This window comes from Panthera onca, chromosome D3 (genome assembly GCF_046562875.1).
Source record: "Panthera onca isolate mPanOnc1 chromosome D3, mPanOnc1 haplotype 2, whole genome shotgun sequence".
Taxonomy (NCBI): Eukaryota; Metazoa; Chordata; class Mammalia; order Carnivora; family Felidae; genus Panthera; species Panthera onca.
Genome location: NC_138350.1, coordinates 45,969,927 through 45,994,770, shown reverse-complemented (window position 1 = coordinate 45,994,770; position 24,844 = coordinate 45,969,927). Strand labels below are relative to the sequence as shown.

The 24,844-nt window shown below is 39.8% G+C and overlaps 1 protein-coding gene across 7 annotated transcripts in view; it reads left to right on the top strand.

The window, feature by feature from the left end:
- Positions 1-24,844, top strand: part of OSBPL1A (oxysterol binding protein like 1A) — a 265,761-nt gene that overhangs the window by 170,542 nt on the left and 70,375 nt on the right. For 6 of the 7 annotated variants that reach the window (XM_078435369.2, XM_078435368.2, XM_078435370.2 and 3 more), the window contains one exon: positions 12,175-12,331. The exons of the other annotated variant lie outside the window; for it this stretch is intronic. In XM_078435369.2, the coding sequence (XP_078291495.1) occupies positions 12,175-12,331 (157 nt within the window). The remainder of the gene's footprint in view (positions 1-12,174; positions 12,332-24,844) is intronic. 7 annotated transcript variants of the gene reach the window in all.

Here is a 24,844-nt window from a genome sequence, read left to right as displayed (position 1 = left end):
GGGATCCGGCCCACCAGTCCACCGCAGCTGCTCATTCTCATTCTGGAGATCGGAGCTTAGAGTTTGCCTTTCTCAGGAACCATGTTGATGCCATTATCTATCTCCATTTTGTGTGTCTCACAGTTTTGTTTGTTGTTGTTGTTGCTGTTTAAGTTCATTTTTGTTTTGAGAGAGAGAGAGAGAGAGTGAGTGAGTGAGTATGTGCGTGAGCAGGGGTAGGGGAGGGAGAATCCTAAGCAGGACCTGGGGCTCAGACTCCGTGAGATCATGTACACGTCTGATGGCTGTCTCCCATCATTCGACCCACTCTCTCAAAAGCCTTGATTCCAGCATTGTTTTGACTACATCACATCATCTCCATCTTTACAACATCCCTCACTCCACATGTGCTTTCCATATGTGAGGCCTAGATTGCGTGGGGCATCATGTGATCAGTCCCCTGCCTTTCTTTCCCTGCACTGTACCCAGCTGGCAGAACGCCAGACCATCCCTCTCCCACTTCAACCCCAGTCCTCAAGGGACTAGGTGAGACTGGAGACACATCCAGGGCCACAGCAGTGGGTCTGGCTTTAAGTTCACAGCTGCTGACTTGTGGTTGGTCCCTTTTGCTGCCCAGCGGTCCTACTCCATTTCTGTGGTCCGTTGCTTTCACGTGCTGCTTTCATGTGTATCTCACCTAAAACTTGTCATACCTCCTCCTCCATCCTGCGCCAGCTGGGGACATTGTTTATGTCACTGACACACTCCTCGTGTTTCCAGTATCAAAGCTGCCACATCCTTGGATGTGTACGTAAGTGTACATGTTGTGCCTTCTCTGCTTTGCATTGTTGAGGCTGCAACCTCCCTGTTTGTGCCTGGGGCCCCACCCCCTCTGACCTACAGGAGGACATCTATGCGGTTCCTCCCCTCTCCCAGGTAATCGCTTGTTCCTTGTTCCCATCACCTGTCTTACCTTTAAAATGCTAAATCTTATAAAGTACCTCTGATCCCACATTACTCTCCTTCCTTACCATGTTGTCTTGAACACCCTCTGTTTATAGGTTTATTCTCCCCGTTGCACTCACTGCTCTTGATCAGGTCACCATTGGACTACACTCAGTTGCCTGGTTGAGTGGTTCTTTCTCAGTTCTCCTCTTTCTTGACCTCTCACTGGCACTGAAAGTTGTTGATTACACCCTCCTTCATAGAACATTTTCTTTACTTGGCTTGCAGAACATCACTCTCATTTGATTTTATTTCAGTTTCCTGTGCCAGTCCTTTGGCATTCTTCTAGCTTCTGATATTAGAGTGTCTCTGGGGGTAGGCAGGGAACCTCTTTTCTGTCCATACTTGTCTCTAGGTCCTTTGTACTCAAAGTGTGGTCTGAGGATTAGGATCAGTATCCCCTGGGAGCTTGTTGGAAATTCACAACCTAAGGTCTCAGCTCAGACCTAGTGAATAAGAATCTGCGGGTTTTTTTCCAAATCTGTAGGTGATGCATACAGACATTAAAGCTTGATCCCTGTTGCCTTACATGGCCTCATCTAGTCTCATGCCGCTAAATATTATCTGTATTCTGATAACTCCATTATTTTGTGTCTCCAGCCTCTGGCTTCCCCCCGGATTTCAGACTCATTGTCTAACTATCCACTTGACATATTCACTTAAATGTCTAACGATATCTCCTACATATATTACAATGTCCCGAAGAGAACTCTTGCTTTCTGTTCAAAGCCGGGTCCTTCTGCAGTCTTCTGTGTTTTGGTAGGTGGAAGATCTGTCTTTCCAGGTGCTTTGGCCAAGGCTGGGAACCTTCAAACTGTCAGACAGTCTCGTTTTTGTGTGTCACATCCATATTCAGTCCCTCAACAAATCCCGTTACATGTACCTTCAAAATATATCAGACTCTGGCCACTTGTCATATCGGCACTCTTACCACTGAGACCCACGCCCCCACCACCTCTCACCTGGATTGTCACAGCAGTTTTCTCACTATTCTCCCTGCTTTCACCCTTCTCTCCAGCATTGTGCTAATCACAACGTTCATAGTGATCATTCTGAAACGTGAATCCCTTCACATCAGTTCTCTGCACAAAACCCTCCAATGGCTTTGCTTCTTTGCTGGAATAAAAGCCAAAGTCCTACACGATCTGGCCCTCTGCCACCGTTCTGAAGTCTGCCTCTCTCCTCCTCACTTCTGTCACCCTGACCTCAGTGCTAGTTCTTGAACTTGCCAAGCATGTTCTCCCTTAGGCCTTTGCTTTTCATTATTTCCTCTGCCGGGAACTCTCTTCTCCCAGATATCTACAGTGCTTGCTCCCTCACTCAGAAAGACTTTCTTTTGTTCAGAAAGACTTTCACTATATCAATTTTTATTCCCTCCCCTTTTTTGCCCTTTAAAAAAAAAAACAAAAAAACCACCTTTCACATAATATTCATTTGGTGATCTCCCACAACTAGAATGTAGCCTCCTCCATGAGGGCAGGATTTTGTTCGGTTCATTCATGTATTCCCAGCCCCTGGAACAGTGCTAGACAAAGAAAGAGGTGCTCAATAAATATTTGTTCAACGAGTTAATGAATGAGTACTACTCAGTGGTATGTCACGAAGGTTACAGAAATTCAGAGGAGAGGCTGCTGACCACTTGAGAAACTTGGACAAAGCACCACAATTGAGTAATGTTTTGAAGAGTCAGGAAAGGTTCTCCAGACAGATATGGCAGGGGTAGAAAATGCTTTGTGGGAGAGGACAACACATTCAGAGGTTAAGAAAAATAGTTTTCAAAAATGTCATGAAATGTGGTGTGGCTGAGGCAAGGGTAAATGTTGAGGGTGCTGGGGAGAGGTGACAAGATGAAGCCAAGAAAGTAATTTAGGACCAGCTGGTAATGAGTCTTGTGATAAGATTGTGCCGAAGAATTTGAATTTTAGCATATTGGTGATGGGGAGCCAACAGACATAATTATTAGAGTGACATCATATTACTGTTTTACTGTTTTACAAGATTCATGTATTTTTTAAGGTAAACATTGTGGAATTCTTGTAATTCCATTATACTGAGACAGGACTTTGAAGAAAATGAGACCTGATCTCTACTCAGGAGTTCGTACTCTGGTAGAGTGTGCTGTAGGAGTAAAGATTGATTCAGGGTCCTCGTGTCCTAGACGAGAGATGACAAGAGTTTGAATGAAAGCAATCATTGAGAATGGAAAGTTGCAGTTCTCTCTTTGTGTTGCTTTAGTGAACACGTCCTTCTGACCGTTGCTGAAGGGTCAGAGGCTTCCTCGAGGAAGCCTGGTTGACTTTCTTGACTTGATCAGATCTCCACTTGCATGTTCTGTGCACCGTTTTCCCAGAGTTGAAATTCTGTACAATTATTGGTTTCTGTCAGCCCTGCCCGTCAACCGGATAGTACATTCATTCCATGAGAAATTCTGCAACCCTGGCAACTAGCATAGATTCTGGCACCCATTAGGAGTTCACATATTGGAGCAAATGAAATTTTGGGATACATTTTTAAGACAAAAATGACTGAGCTTGAACACTAGTTGATGTGGAGGATAATGATATATTTAGGGATCCCATCTATTTTGGCACCATATTCGGCCCCCTTCTACATTCCTTGTCTTGGTTAACAGCATCAACATCTTCCCACTGGGAAAACTACACATGTGGAAGTCACCTTTACCCCTTCCCTCACACTTCCCCCAGTACACGCTGAGGGGGCCTTAGTTCACCTCCCCTTCCTTTGACCCCAGAGACGTGGAGGGTGCTTTTCTAACCAGTTTTACTGCTTCTGGTCTTTGTCTCTGCCAGCCATTTTTCACCTGGCATGTTGTCAGATGTGAGAGTCTGAAAAGCAGTCCCCGACGGATAGGTTTGCCTTCCAATCCTGGGAACCTGTAACTGTATGTATGTATGTATGTATGTATGGGAAAAAAGACCTTGACAGATGTGATTAAGGGTTATGGAGAGAGAGGAGACAGAGGCTGAGGTGATCCGAAGGCCAAGGGATGTGGCCACAGGCCGGGGAGTGCAGGCAGCCTCCAGACCTGGAAAACATTAGGAATGTATTTTCCTTTTAGTGCCCCCGGAGGGACGGTGGTCCTGCCAACGCTGTGCCTTTGGTCCAGAGAAGGTGATTTTTGATTTCTGGCCTCCAAAATTATAAAGGACTAAATTTTTGTTGTTTTAAGCCACCATGTTTGTGGTAATTGTTACAGTGGCCATAGGACACTGATAGATCAGAGATGTCTGTAAAGTCTAAAACTGACCTCATCACTCCCTGGGAAAACATCCCCATTACTACAGTTGAGTCCAAACTCCAATCTATTTCACTTTAAAGCTTCAGCTCTGCTGACCACATCTTTTTCCTCCAGCCACCCTTGTCTAGCTGTACTAGATATTCTGGGCACACATTTGTTCTTTCAGGCTTTGGGGCTCTTTGCTGTTCCCCTCATACCCCTCATACTCTTTTTCTGCCTTAAACTAGTTTTCATCATTGCAGCTCAAATGTCATCTCTGCGTGGAAATGTACTCTGGGTCCCTCATGAATGACTTCTTCAACTGTCCCCACAAATGCTTTGTATAAACGTTAAGTTTACTTACATGTCTTATGTTTACCTATGTGTACTTATGTGTCTTATATATTGGACTTTGAATACTTGGAGAGCACCAGCCTTGTCTCTTTAATCTTCCTACACTGTTTCAGCAACTAGCTCTTTACCTGGTGTGTGGTAGATACTTGGTAAATGTTGATTTATTAAGTTGAAGTCACAAGAAAAGTGGTTTTTTTAAATAACTGTGGATTATTCTGTAACTGGTTTTAGTTCTGCAGAGTGAATGTATATGTGACCTTCCTGAAAAAAATTTTAAGGATGTCAGCAATCTAGGAAGCTGTGGATTTAATCGTCCAGAATAGATACACATAAGATTCCCAGTAGTCCACACAGTGTGGAATTCTTCGTCTTCAATTACATGCACAGATTTTGCAAGTTGTGGAAAACAGGAGTAGATTTAGTTGCTTGGGGACAAGCCAGTACTTTTAAGAAACTCTGTCTTAAGCAACACTATACCATTTGGCTGATTTTGACCTTGGACATCATTCAGTGAAGATATGTCTGTCTAGAATGTCTCTCACTCTTGATGCTTGCTCCCAGGGTTCTGTTTCAAGCTTTTGTCACTTCCTTAGTAAATTATTATAGTAGCCTCTTGGCAGACCCTTCTGGACTCATTCTGACTTTCAGTTTACAATTTATTTTCAATGTGGTAGGTTTTTATTTATTTTGCTTATGTTCTTTATATTTACTGGGTAATTTTTAAGTTTACACAACAGCACCTTAAGGCAAAATTAAAATTTGGCACTGATATTTTGAGCTTGGGTTACCTTGGGTTACTTTGGACATTTTTAGAATATGCCTGGTATGCGGGAAACCAACAATAAAAGTATTAAATTGAGTGTGTGTATCTCCTGATCATTTCCTGTTACCTTAAGTAACAGGGGAAAGGTTACTTGGACCTTCTCCACAGTTCTTCCACATTTTGCTCCTTTGTAATATTTGTTCACAAGCTTGTTTTCAAAGGTCATATAAAAATAAGTTGATCAGGATAGCGTTAAGAATTGTTGGCATGTTTACATTGTTAACTTTATGACCTCTTCTTTTAGCCTTTTAATAGGGGTAAAATTCAAAAAGTAGGGTGGAATTAACGATCCTCTTAATTCTGAATTTTTGAAGACTACTTTATTAAGGTATGACTGGCATACAAAGAACTGTACATACTTAAAGTATGAAACTTGATAGAAATGTTGTAAAGTCACGTTAAACCAGTCACAGCCATTGGCTGCCATGCTATTTGGATGAGAGAGAGAGAGATTAGGATTGTGAAGTGAAAGGAGATTGTGTCCTAATGTGAACAGAGCTTTAAAGATCTAGGCCTGTAGAGATTTGTCACATTAAAACATTCTATTAATATGCTGTTTTCATTGAGAAAATAATCAGGCAGAGTTTCTACTTTAAGTGCTTATCTGTAGGCTAAAGAATTTATCTTGTAAAATAGTCTTTTTTTCAAAGTGTTATTCTCATAGTTTCTCAATAAAATGTAATTCTCAAGCCACCAGAGTCCTTTTGTAACTAGGTGGGAATAAACAAAGGCACAAATATTCCTTTTCTCATTATTCGATGATACGGATTTTCCTAGTTACCCATCAGAAGTTCAGTAAATAACATAAGGCTATTTCATAAATTCCCTTACCCTGATTTTCAGAGGTTGATGAAGTATCCTGAAAATTTAGGGTGGCTTTACTTACAATACAGAAACACTTGTGTTTGTAGGGGAAAAACACAGTGGGAAATTAGAAAGATGGTGAAAGGCTAACTTTGTCTAGAATCTAGTTTGTGTATGTTGTTAAAATAAATGTCTTTTGCTTCATTTGGAAATATGTCTGTAGAAAAATCAACCAGTTTAGCTTCTGCGTTGTTTTTGTTTTCCAGTGGCATTGAAATGAGAGAGCAGGACCAGAATATAGTTCATGCATCCAGCATGAAAGATCTTTGGCTTAACAGGTTTTGTGTGCTTATTTGTTTGGGCTTTGTTTTATTTTTGTTGTAGTAAAGTATGTGTAATATAAAATTTGCCATTTTTACCGTTTTTCAGTACACAGTTCGGTGGTCTTGAGCACGTGGAGCACAGTCACACTGTTGCACAACCATTACCCACCCTCCCCCGCCCGAATTCATCCTTCCAAACCGAAACTGAAACTCCCAACTCTACCCATGAAAGACTAACTCCCTATCTCCCTCCTTGTGTGTGTGTGTGTGTTGTTGTTTTTTTTAAATGTTTATTTCTGAGACAAAGAGACAGAGCATGAGAGGGGGAGGGGCAGAGAGAGAGGGAGACACAGAATCTGAAGCAGGCTCCAGGCTCTGAGCTGTCAGCACAGAGCCTGATGCGAGGCTCGAACTCAAAAACCGTGAGATCATGACCTGAGCCAAAGTCGGTCGCTCAACTGACTGAGCCACCCAGGCGCCCCTGTGTATTTTTTTTTTTTTTTAAGCATGAGGATCATTGCCTTATGCTATTATAAGATAGCTCAGTAACCACCACAGTGCAAGCATTAAGCACTGTCTCCAAGTGCTATATGCTTTCCATTAAGACATTACTATGTTGCCCATTAACATTGGATGACAGATAAGGTCTGGTTTATTTGATATTTATATGTATGGGCAAAATTGAAAACCTGACGTTTTAAGATTGAGATTTAAGATCTCAGAAGTGCTAAGATCTACCACTGACATATTACTACTGGGAGATTTGAAAATTACTTCTATGGGCAGGCTTTACCTTGATCAGTAAACCTCCACAGTGGGTTTGGTGTTTTTAGGTATTTAGCTAAACATGTTTGAATTTTTGTTTTTTTAATGTTTGTTTATTTTTTGAGAGAGAGAGCAAGCTGGAGAGGGGCAGAGAGAGGGAGAGAGAAATCCCAAGCAGGCTCTGCACTGTCAGCTCAGAGTCCTATGTGGGGCTCAAACTCATGAATTGTGAGATCACGACTTGAGCTGAAACCAAGAGTAGGATACCTAACCGATTGAGCCACCCAAGTGCCCCAACATGTTTGAATTTAAATATATCTATAACTATTGGTCTACATATGAAATGATGCTATCCTAGAGACAGATTGGTGTGACTAATGCTATGAATGCAGTCTATTAAGAATAATTCCCTATTTAGAGGCACCTGGGTGGCTCAGTCATTTGCTTGTCTGACTCTTGGTTTTGGCTCAGGTCATGATCTCATGGTTCCTGGAAGTGAGCCCCCTCGTCAGGCTCCTGGGCCGTCAGCACAGAGCCTGCTTGGGATTCTCTCTCCCTCTCTCTGCCCTTCCCCCGCTCACATGCATACACATGCGCTCGCTCTCTCTCAAAAAGAAGTAAATAAACTTAAAAAAAAAAAAGACTCCCTTTTGCCAATTAGGTAATTATTTCATACTATGTATATTAGACATGTCTCTGTTCATAGTATTAGAAGTAATGAGCTTTTGTTCTTAATTAAGCAGCTAGTTAGTTTTTACCACAGGGGCACTGTAAATCATGTTGTTGATCATGTTTCCTTCTCTCCCTTTGAAGCTAAAATGCTCAGAGAGAAGTTTGTGATCAACCGCTGGCCAAGTGTACAGACCCTCATGGCATGCATGGGGACGCTGCCTCATTTCCTTCTTCATTTTACATCCTCCTTGCCCTCCTGCCTGCCTTGCTTTTTCTTTATCTTAAATTGGTCAGCTGCCCTGGGGACTCGAGATTCACCTTCTTCTCAGTGCCTGCGGTCACTCCCTACTGCCACACCTTCCTGGTGCCTTGCACTCCCATCCTACTGAATACCTCATTCCTGTCTGTATTGGGTCCTGCTCTTCCCTCTCCTTGGTAAAGTCCTCTCATAACTCTCCCCCCACCCCCACCCTTACTTTTGTCAACTTTGAGCTCCATCATCAGTCACAGTCCTTTCTAGACACCCTGTCCTTTTGGCCTGCTGTTCCCATTCAGACTTCTGTTATGGTACCTAGAAAACTTTACCAAATTCAGATGTTCACAAAATAGTCCACCTCTACTAGACCCTGGGCAGGGACCAGATCATACTGTTCTTTGACTCCACGCTGCCTACACTTGATAAGGTGAGAGGGGGAATGAATTAACCAGTGTCATATACCATGAATGAGCCAGTAATTCTGTAAGAATTGAAAAATGACCATTGGACTAAACAATATTGAGGTAATTGGTGACCTTTGTCAGAACCCTCCAGGGGAAAGGTGGGGATAGCCTGGTTGTATTAGGGAGGGAGGTTGGGAAGAAGGGCTGAGGGAGGGGAGAGGTAGAAGAACCAGGAGAAAGGAGTAGAAAGGCAGGTTGGGAGGGGGCAAAGGGCATTAGGTTGTACCTCTTGTCACAGAGGACAAGGGTCTGTACTCTCTGTCATTTGGTGGTGTATCCCTGGGAGGTAACCCCGGTGGCCCCGTAGTATGGATGAAGGGAGTAGGTCTTCAGCTTATATTCACCAAGTTGAAGTCTTGTTTTAGAAAAAGTTTCTTTGCCTCATAGGAGCTCTTAACTGCGTTACCTCTTTGGTGTTTACTGCACATGTCTGCTTTTTGTTAGGAATTTTCTTTTTAGGTGGACAAGTCCCTGTCTTATGATTTGTAGCCCTTAAACAGCAAATACATTGTGTTGTTCAAAGTGCCATTTAATAACTGCCTGAGGTTTTTTTGCTTCAGTGCTTTTTGGTTTTCATGACATCTAAATTATAAAGTACTAATGCATCTTAAATGATACTAACCAATTCAGATAAAACTATTTTGTCTGACTCTTCAAAATCTTAATTTTTTTCATATGAAACAAATTTGAAAATGTAGGTGTGAAAAAACCACTCCTATTTCACCACCTAACACCACTGTCATCATCTCTGATTCAGGATTTGCTCAGGCAACTTCCTCTCACCAACACTCTTACCTCTACCTGAGTGTCGTTTTCTTTTTTTAAAGATTTACCTGAGGCACCACGTCTCCTACGTCGTCTTTCCTGATACCCATCAACCTAGCCGAGAAAATTGATTCCCTTACCTCACTGTGCCCTAGACAGACTTCTGTTATTTTACTGCTCTGGTCTGTATGTACATCTGAACCAGACTGGCCTCTCCTTAGGAAGGAGTAAAGTTATTTTTTTGCTCTATATTTTAGAGTTGCAGAACGATACCTTGATTATTTTTGCCTTTTGTATTTTGTTAAAAGCATTTTTCTGTTTTATTAAGTTGTATGTGTAAATGTGATTTTAACAACTAATTTCATCTGATGGCGGCTGTCCTTTCTTTGTTACTGGCTATTCAGGTTGTGTTTAATTTTTTTGAATACAAGGTTGTGTTACTGCCTGACAAAATTGACAGTGAAAAATATGTCTCTTTGAATTTATTATTAAAATATCTGTTTCTTTGTTATAACGTCTATGACTTGAACAAAGTATATTTTCAGAAATTCCAGTAAAATTATATTTACAGAAAATAAAAATTGCTGACATTGAAAGACATTCTCCAAGTAACTTAACACCATTCAGAGGGGCCAGGGTTCAGAGTTCAAGATGTGTTGTCCAACCTGCAATTGTACTTGTCCAACATTTGTTACTATGGTGTTTCCTGACTTGTAATGGTTCCAACTTACTATTTTCCAGCTTTATGATGGTGTGAAAGTGATATGCATTCAGTAGAAACCATACTTCAGGGTTTGAATTTGGATCATTTTTGGGACTAGTGCTGGGCAGCAGCAGTGAGCCTTGGCTCCCGGTAGGCCAGTAAGACAAGCATTCTGCATCCAGACAACCATTTTGTTTTTCAGTATAACATTCAATAGATTACATGAGATGTTCAACACTTTATTATAAAATAGGCTTTGTGTCAGATGATTTTGCCCAAATAATGTAAGTGACGGAGCATATTTAAGGTAGGCTAGGCTAAGCTGTGATGTTGAGGAGGTTAGGTGTATTACATGCGTTTTTAACTTAATATTTTATTTATTTATTTTAGAGAGCACAAGGTGGGAGAGGGGCAGAGGGGGAGAGAGAGAAAGAGAGGATCTTAAGCAGGCTCCATGCTCAGTGAAGCCCAATGCAGGGCTCGATCCCAGGATCCTGCGATCATGACCTGAGCTGAAATCAAGAGTCAGACACTCAACCAACTGAGCCACCCAGGTGCCCCATAAATTAATTAATTATTTTAACATTTATTTATTTATTTTGAGAGAGAGCACGTGCACAAGCAGTGCGGGTTGGAGAGACGGGAGAGATAGAGAATCTGAAGTAGTCTCCAGGCTCAGAGCTGTCAGCACAGAACCCGACATGGGGCTCGAACTCCTTCAATTGTGAGATCATGACCTGACCCAAAGTTGGACCCCTAACTGACTGAACCACCCAGGTGCCCTGACCTAATATTTTGAACTTGATGAGTTTATTGGGACGTAACCCCATTGTAAGTCAAAGAAGATCTAAAATCAACCGAATGTGATAAAAATAAGGTTCCTTGATGTTGGCTAAGTTATAGAATGCAGCAGAGGGAAAAGAAAGTGCTAAAAAATTTGATTTCCTGAACAGTTTAGCTGTAATACAAACTAAGCAGATGGTCAGTAAATTTAAGGAAGTTTAAGGAAGTTTGCTTGAATGTGTGTAAGAGTTCTGCCCTAGAGCTGAGGACAATTGAGTGTATAGTCATCTGCTTAGGAAGGGAATTTAGAAAGTTACCTTGAATTTATATTTCAGTAGAAATACGGGCACAATTTAAAGTTTTTTGTAGATTGCTACTTTCAGCTGAAGTATATAGAGCAATAAATGAATCGGAGGACTTAAGTTCAAATGCTGGTTCACCTAACTCAAAAGCCATGAGACCATCAGCACACGTGTTAATAACCCCATAATCCTGCTTTACTGTCACCAAGGCACCCTGGAAATGCTAAAAGGAGATGAATAATGTGATCATGCCTGAAAACTATAATGTGTTGTATAAAAATAAGTTGTCTTCGTATTCTCAAACAGGCAGATGGCTCTACCCTGAATACATAGCCAATTAGGAACATGGTATTTCTATCCTAAAAATGCCTGCCTGATAATTGGATTGTATATGGATACTTTCAGCTTTAGCTCTTGAGGATTAAAATAATATCATACCAAAAGAAGTATTTTTTGAGGTATTTTAAGATTACCTTTTCTTCTGTGTCTACAGTATCAAAGGTAATTTAAACTTCCCCTGAGTACACCACTGTAACTTTTTCCTTATACGTGAATTCTAAAAACTGAATTTTTTTTTTTTTTTTGGTAGGTTACCCTTTAGATGCTTTGAGAGGGAAGATAGAAATTTTGGGGGAGGGGGAACTCCTTCCTGAATATGATTTCTTAAAGAATTGGATAATCTTTGGAAATCTCTTGTAATGTCTAAAATCTGTTTAATTGTAAGTTTATAGTAGCCTGTATCTGTTTCATAAATCCACTTTAGCCTTATTGGGTGCAGGTTCCCTGAAATCCCTGAGGAGGTGGTTAATGGATGGATTGTTGAAGGACAAAGTAGCCTGCTTAAGTTTCAAAGCCTAATGCATTAAGGGAGATATCCATTGTTACTGCCACCTCGCACCCAAGTTCCGTTCATTGACTGCGAACCTGCTCTGCCACAGAGTCCGAGTCCGAGCGGTCCCTGAGCAGACTGGAGGCAGTGACGGCACGCTCCTCTGAAGAGGAAGGAGAGCACCTGGGCAGTAGAAAACACAGAATGTCAGAGGGAAACGATTGTGGTGGTGGAGATGCTCTCTCCAATGGCATCAAAAAACACAGGTAGGACAGTCTAACGGTCACTATTGCTGGCTTTTTCTTATAAAATACTTACAGGTTCATAAAGAAAAGCATACCTTCTCTTTGTTTTTCCCTGTCTGTGTTGGACATTTATATTGCCGTTATCACCTCAGAGAAAGGATTTAGCTTAAGTACTTTTGCTCATTTGAGAGAAGAACATCATCTGTAATTGTAGGAACAAAGCATAAAACGTGGTTTTGGCAACCATGGTTTCGGGGAACATAAATCCTTTAGTTGAAAATTCAGATAGGCTCTTCAGAATTGTCTGTCGCAATTGATGCTGGGCTCCTTTTTCCTCATACATCTTTGATGACTCTGCCTCCCCGTGCTATTTTAGTTTCTCGCCATTTGATCTTCTTGTTGGTTTTAGTGAGAGTGGATGGTAATATTGCCTGCCTGTTGATACAACTCAGTTACATTTAAACAAAGCCCTTTATTAAGACCCAGGGTTTGTTGAACATATCCATTTTACACTGTCTAATAACATTAGTATCTTTTTATTCCCTTGATGATTTCTTCCTAGAGATTGCCCCAGAGTAACGAGAGGCAGCAGGCACTGGAGCTCTCAGGTTTCGGCACAAGTGTGCAGACACAGTGGCACATGTGCCTGCCGGTATTCATAAAATATTTTATCAAATTATGGATTAAGGCTGTATCCTGGTGTCATTGTGAAATGCACACGGGGGGGGCGGGTAAGAAGTTATTAACGGTTAATTTCTACAAGATAGTTTCGTTTGTTTAATATTTGCAAGTTGTATAACTCTGACTCCATTTCTGGTCCTGATTGGTCTCAATTATTCTACTGGGGGGAAAATGTACATATCCCTTCTGATTTATGTGTATTTGCCCCTGGTAACAAAAATAGTTTATACTCCTTTTGAAAACATCCAGTGAATTTTAGGTAATAAACTAATTGAAACCAGGATTTTCTTTTGTTTGGTTAGGGAGTATCCTCTAAACATACTTACTGATGCGATTTACTATTGAAAATTATGTGGCCAGCAGTGCTTTCCTGATTGCCTTCAGTAGTTGCTGTCAACTCCTTTGGGAGTCCGGGGCTAAAAAAGTTCTGTATAGGACATGAAATACCTAACAGGACACTTGGCAGGCTTACCAGACATACATTATGACAGTCTGGTGAGAACACAGGTGAACTCTTATGAATAGATGATACAGTTGTTCAAATATCCATCAGAATAAAATAGAAGGTTGCAGATAAATTCCAGGGTCACTTTGTGCTTAAATACTCTCATATCCTAGGGCTGGAGGCATTTCTCTGCTGCCTTTCAGAGTGCCAGTAGCCCTTTAGTATGTGTGCTGTAATCATAACAGTAGTTATTTTGCACTTGACAGAAATTTATTATACTGTATTTATATATTGTGTGTTATATCTTAATTAGTCAAACCCAGAATGGTAAAGTGAGAAAGTTAAGGTGAAATTGTTCAAAAATGAAATCAGGGCAGGTCACTAAGAAAAACTTCAAAGGAATGCAGCTAGGTAGTGACCTCACTGGAAAAGTTAAACTGATAAATGAGCTGCAACTTACTAAGCCTGTAAGTGTAATAAAATATTCTTTAGTATTTAGGAGAAAAGAGGACAGTTTAGGAAATTGTCAGCAATCAGGTATGTAGGGAAAACATAACAGTTTCTATTTTAAAAAGTAATTGTAAGGAGTTTTTTGTTTTGTTTTTTAGCCTTTTGTCATGAAGTTCCTCTCTAATCAAATAAAGAGAACTTATGCCACCAATAATTTAAAAGTTTCATTTCAGATTAAGAAAGTAAATGTAGTATTCAGTGTTACCAAGTCCCTCTTGCCTGTGCCTTCAATTGCATTGTAAGTAATCTGTGTTTATAATGGGCAATTATTGTGGTAATAGGAAGAATAATTTGAATTAGTAGTAATTTTGGCGTTGTTTTTATTTTTTATTTTTTATTTTTTTCAATATATGAAGTTTATTGTCAAATTGGTTTCCATACAACACCCAGTGCTCATCCCAAAAGGTGCCCTCCTCAATACCCATCACCCACCCTCCCCGCCCTCCCACCCCCCATCAACCCTCAGTTTGTTCTCAGTTTTTAACAGTCTCTTATGCTTTGGCTCTCTCCCACTCTAACCTCTTTTTTTTTTTTTTTTCCTTCCCCTCCTCCATGGGTTTCTGTTAAGTTTCTCAGGATCCACATAAGAGTGAAACCATATGGTATCTGTCTTTTTCTGCCTGACTTATTTCACTTAGCATAACACTCTCCAGTTCCATCCACGTTGCTACAAAAGGCCATATTTCATTCTTTCTCATTGCCACATAGTATTCCATTGTGTATATAAACCACAATTTCTTTATCCATTCATCAGTTGATGGACATTTAGGCTCTTTCCATAATTTGGCTATTGTTGAGAGTGCTGCTATAAACATTGGGGTACAAGTGCCCTATGCATCAGTACTCCTGTATCCCTTGGCAAAGTTTTTAGAAAAGCAGAAGTAGGTGCTGTTGGAGGATCAGCCCAAAGTGACCCTAGAGTTTATCTGCAGTCTTCTATTTTATTTTTAAAAGTCACGTGAAATTAGTATTTGACCTTGTCATATATTATATATTTCCTCTTCCCTCCATACCACCATTTACCTTCTAGGATATACACACTTAAATTTAGGAAGGAGGACATGGGAAGAATATAGATTGTAAAATTTTTTAAAGTGGGAAATTAATATTTTTAAATGGCAAAAGATAAGCCTTACAATAATTCACATGGAAAGTATTAAATCATGGCCTAACTGATTTGCTGATAAACTAGAACAGGGGTTTTCAACTATTTAGCCATGGAACCACTTGTATAACAGATATTTAGTGTGGAAACTTAAAATCTCAACCACCTTCGGAGATTGTTGGGTCTCCCCTCAGAGGGGTCCTCTCCGCTCTTCTCCCCTGTCTCTAGCTTCAGTGGGAGACACCACATCTACTTCATGTCCTTATCCGACAAAAATATTTAAGCTCTATTTTCTGTAGTATGTGTTATAAACCGTTACAAACTATGTTTCTGTTCCTGTTTATTACATACATAGGGGCCTTGGAGGGTGTTTGCTACGTGGGAAGCACTCAGTGCAAATGACCTGCTTTAACTCTGTTCATTCCATTTTTCCTCAAAAACTGTGATTTGCTTTGCCCTCAACCTCTACCCACTCGTTTTCCTTTTCCACCTAGTCATCGTAGGGTGACATTGTGGGGCACAGTTTGAAAATTTCCAGGTATAGGGCATATGTCATATTAATCAACTATAAAATAAGGTGTGCTAAACTAATTTCTATGATAATAAAAGTGTAGATACTATGGATGTTTAATCTGTCCCATGTGATAATTGCCAACAAAATATTTAAAAAAATTTTTTTAATGTTTATTTATTTTTGAGAAAGAGTGTGAGCAGGGGGGAACGGCAAAGGGAGAGGGAGACACAGAATCCAAAGCAGGCTCCAGGCTCCAGTGCTGTGCATGCTGTTGGGCTTTCAGGTTAGTTCTAGAGAAATGTCAACAAAATTAGGGTTTTACTTATGACCTAGAACCATAAATATTGCAGAGTTAGCGAGTATACAAAACAAATGCTCCATTTCAATGGCATTTTATTTTTTCTCCGGAAAATATACTGAGTTGCTTTGTGGACAGTTAGGCTACACCATGCTGTAGTCAGGTTTATATTGATAGGGCTTCTTGACATCTTGGCTGTGTTTCACAGGAGCAGCTCTCTTGGACCTAATTTATGAAATTTATTCAGAGCTCTGATCTTTTAACTTGTTAGTAGTTTGCCCCAAGTTGTTACATTTGATAAAGATGCTGATATTTATTTCATTACATCACTGGATATGGTATAAAAGATACTTAATGTAGAACAGATTAGTTAGAATGTGAAACATAGGATCCATGTTACAGTTCTGTACATTCTATTTGTAAATGTTATTTACTTCATTAATAGCATTAAATGATAAAAGGAGAAAAACATACGATCATTCTAATAAAGAAAAAACATTCAATAAAATCACAGTCATTCCTGATTAATAAATATCTTAGCAAATCACAAATATAAGAGAGAACTTTAATCTTGTTAAAATTCACAAGAAACGAATTACTTAATGAGATAGTAAAGACAGTACTTAGAATATCAGGAATAATATAGGGATGCCTGCTGTCATCTTTGCTATTCAGCATTATTTGGAGGCCATAGTCAGAGATATACCATAGCCATGAAATTTAGAAATAAAAACAGGGTGCCTAGGTGGCTCAGTTGGTTAAGCGAGATCAGGTCATGATCTCGTGGTTCGTGAGTTCAAGCCCCACGTCGGGCTCTGTGCTGACAGCTCAGAGCCTGGAGCCTGCTTTAGATTCTGTGTCTCCCTCTCTCTCTACCCCTCCCTTGCTCACACTCTCAAAAATAAAAACTAAAAAAAATTTTAAAAAAAACCATAAGTATCTACCGGCAAATTGTTCAAGTTGGTAAAGAAGTTTGGCAGGGTTGCTTTCATACACAATCAACTGTTTACATTTCTGTGCACCATCAACACACTAGCTTAACTGCAGAAGGGGGCATACTGAGAGTACCTATTATAAAGTTACATACCTAGGAATAAATCTTAGCAAAAAATGTAATATTAAACTTACTGAAAGACCTAAAACTTATTGAGATGGCAAATACATTGTCAGAGAGACATTTTTGCCAAATTGATCTGCAAGATTCAGTGTAGTTTTAATTAAAATCTCAATGCCCTTTTCCGTGGAAGTTGAAACACGAATTCTGAAATATGTATTTAAGCCCATAGGGCTTTGAAGAGCCAAGATACTGCTCAAGAACCAGGTTGAGGGAAAGGAAAGCATTTTCTTTATCAAACGTGAAGACTGATTATAAGTCTTTAGTGCAGAAGTTTCATGGAGGCAGACCTGGAGAATGGAACTAGAAGGTCGCAAGACCTGGGGCGCCTGGGTGGCTCAGTCGGTTGAGTGTCCGACTTCGGCTCAGGTCATGATCTTGCAGTCTGTGAGTTCGAGCCCCATGTCAGGCTCTGTGCTGACAGCTCAGAGCCTGGAGCCTGCTTCGGATTCTGTGTCTCCCTCTCTCTCTCTCTCTCTCTCTCTCTCTCTCTCTCTCTCTGCCCCTCTCCTGCTCATGCTCTGTCTCTCTCTGTCAAAAATAAACAAACATTAAAAAAAAAAAAAATTTAGAAGGTCCCTAGACCCACAGATCTAGGAAACCTGGTATATACAGCAGAGCTAGCCTAGCAGATCAGTGAGGGGAAGAATGGGTTGTTAGGTAAATGGTACTGAGTTAGTCATTTAATGTGGGTCCTCCAAAACAAAAAGGAAATGGATCCTTATTTCATACACACAAGTATAAATTCTAGATGAACCAAACACTTGTGAAAGAGAAAAACTTAAAGACTTTTAGAAGGAAATATAAAGTATCTAACAGTTTTAAAATAGGGAAGAATTTCTTACAACAGAAATGTGATAGGGACTAAGTTTATATCTGATTCTAGTTAATGTACTTGTATTTATACTGATGTATTTACTTGAATAAAGCCTTCTATTCTCCAGTACATGTGGCTAAGAGTCTCAAAGGTTTATTTTGCTGAAATGGCAGATTAAGACTCCTGATGATCACCTAGTTTACCCTTTATTTATCCTTCGTGACTTCTTTAGAATTGAATTATTACTAGCCAAATAACAGCAGTCTTCTGTTCATGAAGAAGTCATACAAAGAATATGCTGTTAAGTTGAAGAAATTAAGAATACAGGGTAAGACAATAACTTTCAAGAAGTAAGATTATAGTGAGAAAATGTTAGTCATGAAAATTATTCAACTTTGAATACATCTAATCACTAGAACAAAACCACCTTGGTTTTGAAATCTCACTGCAGATATGGGACAAATGATCTGGTTTCAGACTTGATCAGGTCCGGGCAGAGTTGCTAACCAGTTCCCCCTCCCAGATGTCCTCTGTTGCCCTGGGCGGAAAAAAAATACTCTTGTCTGTCAGAAAATGTTTGGGGTAATTCCCTGTTGTCATGTCGTGACCAGGGTCACGTTAGCAGGAGTCCAGATACATGTCTGAATTTTAAAGACCCAAGAGTCCTGGGAGAAGAACAAGAGCCTGGCCAGAATTACCAAGATTTGTGGTAGGGCCAGAGGGACCAGTGGTTTTAAGGACACTGTGAATCTGCACTCTCAGCCTTCTCTTTGCCCCAGAATACTTATTTGCTCTGGAAAGTAGAGGGCTTTAATGTTGTTGTTGTTGTTGTTGTTGTTGTTGTTGTTGTTGTTGTTTTTAAGAAAAATTTAAAAACAGTATTACTAAAACGCACAGCTCTACTGTGGGGCCTACCTTTTTAACCAGTTGGACACATGGCTGTCTCAGAAACCTGAGAGAGAAGAGTGCTAGAGATGGAGAACAGTGAGAAGCTCCAGGAGAAGCAGCAGAGAAAGAGGATGCTTGACACTCCAGGAGATGCAGAGGTTGGGGCCAGGGTGCCGCAGAGTGCAAAGGAGGCAGACAGCTGGCGGTCCTGAAACCCCCCATCGGGGGGCAGTGGAGATCGGACCCCTGGGACAGATTGGCAGGTTGGATGCCAGCAGGCCACTCTGATTACATGTGACACCCACCTCTCCCACAAAAACATGATTGGAGATTTCTGGACCAGTAGGAGCTTGGCAGGTGAGGGCTGAGCACCCAACAAAAAGTGTTCAAATGCAAAAAGCTCATCTAGGACTAACAAGCTGTTGGGCCACAGTAGTATATTAGAAAGGAAAAGGCGCGGACAGGAGTCTAGACTCGTGATAATTACCTTCACAAAACCAGGTTGACTTGCCAAAGTTATTCCCAGAACTTACTCTAGGAAACCTGAGACCTCTTTTCACAGAATTCACCTCTTCCCACCCTGGTTTAAAAAGCAGATAGAGGAGTTGCTCTTTTTTTTCTTTTTTTTAAATATAATTTATTGTCAAGTTGACTAACATACAGAGTATATAGTGTGCTCTTGGTTTCGGGAGTAGATTCCCATGATTCATCACTTATGCACAAGACCCAGTGCTCATCCCAATAAGCACCCTCCTCAGTGCCCATCACCCATTTCTCCCTCCCCCGCCCCCAGCGCCCTCCATCAACCCTCAGTTTGTTCTCTGTATTTAAGGGTCTCTTATGGTTTGACTCCCTCTCTGTAACTATTTTCCCCCCTTCCCTTCACCCATGGTCTTCTGTTAAGTTTCTCAAGATCCACATGAGTGGAGAACATGATATCTGTCTTTCTCTGACTTGTTTCACTTAGCATAATACCCTCCAGTTCCATCCACGTTGTTGCAAATGGCAGGATTTCATTCTTTCTCGTTGCCAAGTAGTATTCCACTGTGTGTGTGTGTGTGTGTGCGCGCGCGCACACGTGCATACACGCACACCATACCTTCTTTATCCATTCATCGGTTGATGGACATTTGGGCTCTTTCCATAATTTCCATAATTTGTCTATTGTTGATAGTGCTGCTACAAACATTGGGGTACATGTGCCCCTATGAATCAGCATGAAGGCTGCTCTTTTTAAAGCAGGGGCTGAGGTTCAGAGGCCCACAGGTTCACCTCCTTAGCTCACCTCCTTAGCTCACCCAGACCCCTGAAACACCTTTTTTGGGGTTGGGACATTTTAAAACACTGTTAGAAAAACACAGAATCTTTCCAGTGGTAGCATTCTATAAGCAAACAATGGTGACATACACTTTTACCTGACTCTGAGGGCTCATTCGAATTTATTCTAGATCAGTGATTTTTGTGGGCTGATGAGAACAGTTTTCTAGGGCAGCCGTAATCTGCAAAGCTGTGCTCGAGTGAACAAAATAACAAATAGCTAACGATTTGTGTTGTTTGCCTTGGAGACGAACAGAAGTAAAGAGTATGTTTTCAGGCATATAATCCCATTTTAGGAACTTTATTATGGAAGTTTTCAAACATACAAACAGTATCATATGATGAGCCATTCATACCCATCATTCATCTTCAACATTTATCATGTGCCTCACCTTGTTTCATCTAGAGACCTCCCCACCTCTGATAATTTAAAAGATTATTTCTATTTTCATTTTTTTAACCTTTATTTTAAGTAGGCTCCACGCCCAACATGGGGCTTAAACTCACGACCCTGAGATCAAGAGTCACATGTTCTACTGACTGAGCCAGCCAAGTGCCCCTAAAAAATTATTTTAAAAATTAAATCAAAGATACAGTTTCATCATGAATTTATTATAACCCTTTAAAACATTGGGACCATTATTTTCTAAATCCACAGTACCATTATGACACCTAAAATATAGTATCCTTAATTATCAAATATTTAGTGGTATTCAGTTTTTCTTGATTGTCTCATAAATGCCACTTAGTAATTAGATCTAAAATGTCATTGAATAAGAAAAATTTGGAAGGTCCACATACTGCATTTGATTTATAGGTCTCCTAAATACATTTTAATCTCTAGGTTTCTCCTCTTTCCCGTTTTTTTGTCAGTTATTTATGGAAGAAATCTGGCCATTTGTCCTGTAGAATAATCCACAGTCTGGATATTGCTGTTTGCATTCCCATGGTGTCATTTAACATATTCTTTTACTCCTGAATTGCTCAGCCAGATTTAGGATTGAATTATTTGGCACAAAATACTTCATAGGTACACATACCATAGGTGTACCTCCTGTTACATCCATTGGGAGCACATGCTGTCTGGTTTTCCTACTTTTTATAAGGTTGAGATTGATTCCTGGGGTGTCAGGCGTTCTCAGCCTGACACATGCATCATAAAGTTGTCCAACAGCCTTGAACCTAATGATTTTAGCAGGTGATGTTGATCAGTATCTCCATCCTTGTTTTATTAGGGGCTGCAAAAATGGTCCTATGACTTTTCTATCATTCCTCCTTCTTAGAACCCTTTGTAAAGAAAAAACTTCCCATTACCTCTTTTTAGAATATGTTGGTTCCCTAACATCCTCCAGAGGTAATGAATGAAAATACGGATTGGATTGCTTAAATCTATTGTGGTTATTTTTCCCATCTTTTTAAAAAATTTTTTAAAGTTTTTATTTATTTACTTTGAGAGAAACAGTGCACGGGAGGGGCAGAGAGAGAGGGAGAATCCCAAGCAGGCTGTGCACTGACAGTGATGCAGGGCTTGAACTCAACGAACCGCAACATCATGACTGAGCCGAAGTTGGAAGCCCAACTAACTGAGCCACTCAGGCACCCCTTTTACCCATCTTTGATCAGACGGAGCCCTTCTTTCTGTGTCCTTTTGACGGGTTTTTGCTTTGTTTTGTTTTTTGTTTTGTTTTTAGGTATAATTTTAATATAATCTAATTCTCTTTGATAGCTGCCTTGCTTTCTGATACAGAGATGTTTCAGGCTTATCTGCTATATTTTCAGCCCCAGACCTAGAGTCAGCTTTTTCTCTAAGGAGCCACATTTCATTTTTTGGGAAGTAATGTTTAGATGTAACAATCTCAGTGATAAGAATATTCATTACTGCTCTCTTGGCAGTTTTCAGTCCCTTTTATTGGAGAGAGGTGAACTCCTCCCCCTCCCCCCACCTTTTAAGGAAAAGTACTTCATGAGTTCATACCAATATATTTCCAGTTAAAATTTTGGATTATAGGATTTTCCTCTGAATTCCTTTGGTTTTACTTGTATTTCATGGTTTCTAATGGCATTAATAGAATTACCTGTTAGCTTTATTCTAACATGTTGGTTTTGCACACACATACACTCACAAACACTGTTACTAACAATATGGTTGCTGAAAAGAATTTCAGATTTCTTTTTAGTTCCTTTTAGTATATTCCATCTGGGATGTAGAGTCAGTGTTGTGTTTGAAGGTCACTTTATGTATGGTTAAATCACTAACTTGTTGCACAGATAGGCTCATTTGTTTCGTTTGCTTTCAGGTTTTAGAGACTCCCTTTTGACTTGGTTTTTAAGTCAAAAATACAAAACTAGAAAGATCTAGTTTCCATTCTTTTCCCTCAGCAGTTTCCCTCCTCCTCTTAAGTGTAATCATTCTTAAAATGCTCTGATGATTTTATTTTATTTTTTTTTAACAATTATTTATTATTGAGAGACAGAGACAGAGCATGAGCATGGGATGGGCAGAGAGAGAGGGAGACACAGAATCTGAAGCAGGCTCCAGGCTCTGAGCTGTTAGCACAGAGCCCGACGCAGGGCTCGAACTCAAAAACCACAAGATCGTGACCTGAAGTTGGATGCTTTACCGACTGACCCACCCAGGAGCCCCTGATGATTTTGTTTTTAATATAAGCAGTGGAAAGATATATTCGTATTCCTTTTTAAATTATAAAAGATACTTAGTAACTTTCCTTTTTTTTTCACTCAGCATGTGCTAATTCCAATTCTTTTGGTCTCATGCTCCTTGATATTAGGTAGTTGGGTCACTTTTTCTTAAGTGTTATAACACTTAAGAAATGCATATATGTGTGTGCCTGCACATACATATTTAGAGATGATTCTCTTTAGAATTTTTAATTTGTGATACATTTATGTGCTTTAAAGTTCAGAAATAGGGTATATTATACAAATTTTAACTCTTTTTAAGCTAGCCATGCCTCTTCCTTTCCCTCAATTGCAATCATTATTATTACACATAATGTTTTCTCATACAAATGATAGAAAATGCATATATACAGTTTTTGCCCTGCTTTTATTTTTTTATTTTTTTTAAATTTTTTTTAATGTTTATTTATTTTTGAGACAGAGACAGCATGAATGGGGGAAAGGTCAGAGAGAGAGGGAGACACAGAATCCGAAACAGGCTCCAGGCTCTGAGCTGTCAGCACAGAGCCTGACGCGGGGCTCGAACTCACGGACTGCGAGATCATGACCTGAGCTGAAGTCGATGCTTAACTGACTGAGCCACCCAGGTGCCCCTGGCCCTGCTTTTAAATATACGTGTATATGTATACACACACACACACACACACACACATATACACACATACATATAATTATGCAGCAAATATAATTTGAGCCCCTATTCTATTCATGATGCTTAGGTTACAATAATGAACAAAGTCCTCATTCCTATGGAGTGTCCCATTCTGAACTGAGGGAGGGTTAGAATCTTTTTTGTGTTTAAGATTGATTTGTATCTCTTTTTTTCTGTGAATTGCTCATATCCTTTACCCATTTTTCTGTAGGAATGTTAAACTCACCAGTTTTCAGGGCTTTATAAAAGTATCATTCGAGAAACCAGCTTTTAAATGCAACATGGGATCAAAATATGTTTTTCCAGGTTTGCTAAAGGGAAAGATAATTCTTAGAAAGAATTTTTAATTCTTAACATATAGTGGAAAAGACATTTATTAAAATGCTTTCATAAATGGCACTATTAATCCTGTTTTTGTTTCTGGACTTTGCACACATATGTATATTTGCTCTTTAAAAAAAACACGTAAGTGAATTAGAACAGTGTAGTAAGAGCTACCTGGGTTTGAATCTCCTATCTACCACTTTTCTGACCTAAGCAAGTAATAATTTTTTTGAAACTTCTTCATCTGTAAAATGGATATAATAATAGAGCCTACCTTATTGGCTTATTAATTAAAGACATAATGTATGCAAAACACTCATAGTGATTTTGGCTAATTAAAAGCCAGGTACTCTTGCAAGTAGAAAACTGATAAATCCTGCATAAAAACGGGTAAATGGAATTATTTTCTTCCTTTCTTTTAACTTAAAAGGTCTTTCGCGGAGCTTAAGAAGTGTAAATTGTCCTTTGAAACTGAAACTGGGGAAAGAGGTAGCTGAAAGTGTTGCTCTTGGAATGACATTGTTACCTTTGGTAAATGTGAAGTAAGGAAAATTGTCCCCACATTTAACATCTCCTGTGGTTGATTTCCATTGTCTTTTATAAGGATATTTCATAGTACGGTTAAATTGAAACGTGGTTTTTCTTTCTTTTGCCAGTACAAAGGTGTGCCTGGCCTCCACAGAGCTGGTTGTAAACTTCAGTTGTCAGAAGGGTAAACAAGTGGTGACTGGAGGCTTAAAGCTCTATTATTCATTCCTTGGTCCCTTGAGATTACTTTTCCCTTACACAGGCCCCATTACTTCTCCTTTTGATCCCTAGGCTTTTTGAATCTCATAGGTAAATATCCAATTTCTATTTGAAGTTTGTTTTATATACACTTATAATCCTCGGAATATCAAAAGGAAGAAGTTAAATATTTAATAAAATGGACATTCTTGCTTGGCATCTTGCTCTATTTAAAGATACACCCTCCACATGAACATAAGGTTTTAAATGTCTGGGAAATATCTTTCAGCGTAATTTAGTCTTTTAAGGCTCTACCTTTTTCTGTTTACTCTGTCCATTTCTTTTTTTTTTTTTTTCTTTCAAGTTTATTTGAGAGGGGTGGGGGAGTGGCAGAGAGAGAGGGAGAGAGACAGAATACCAAGCCGACCACACTGTCAGCATAG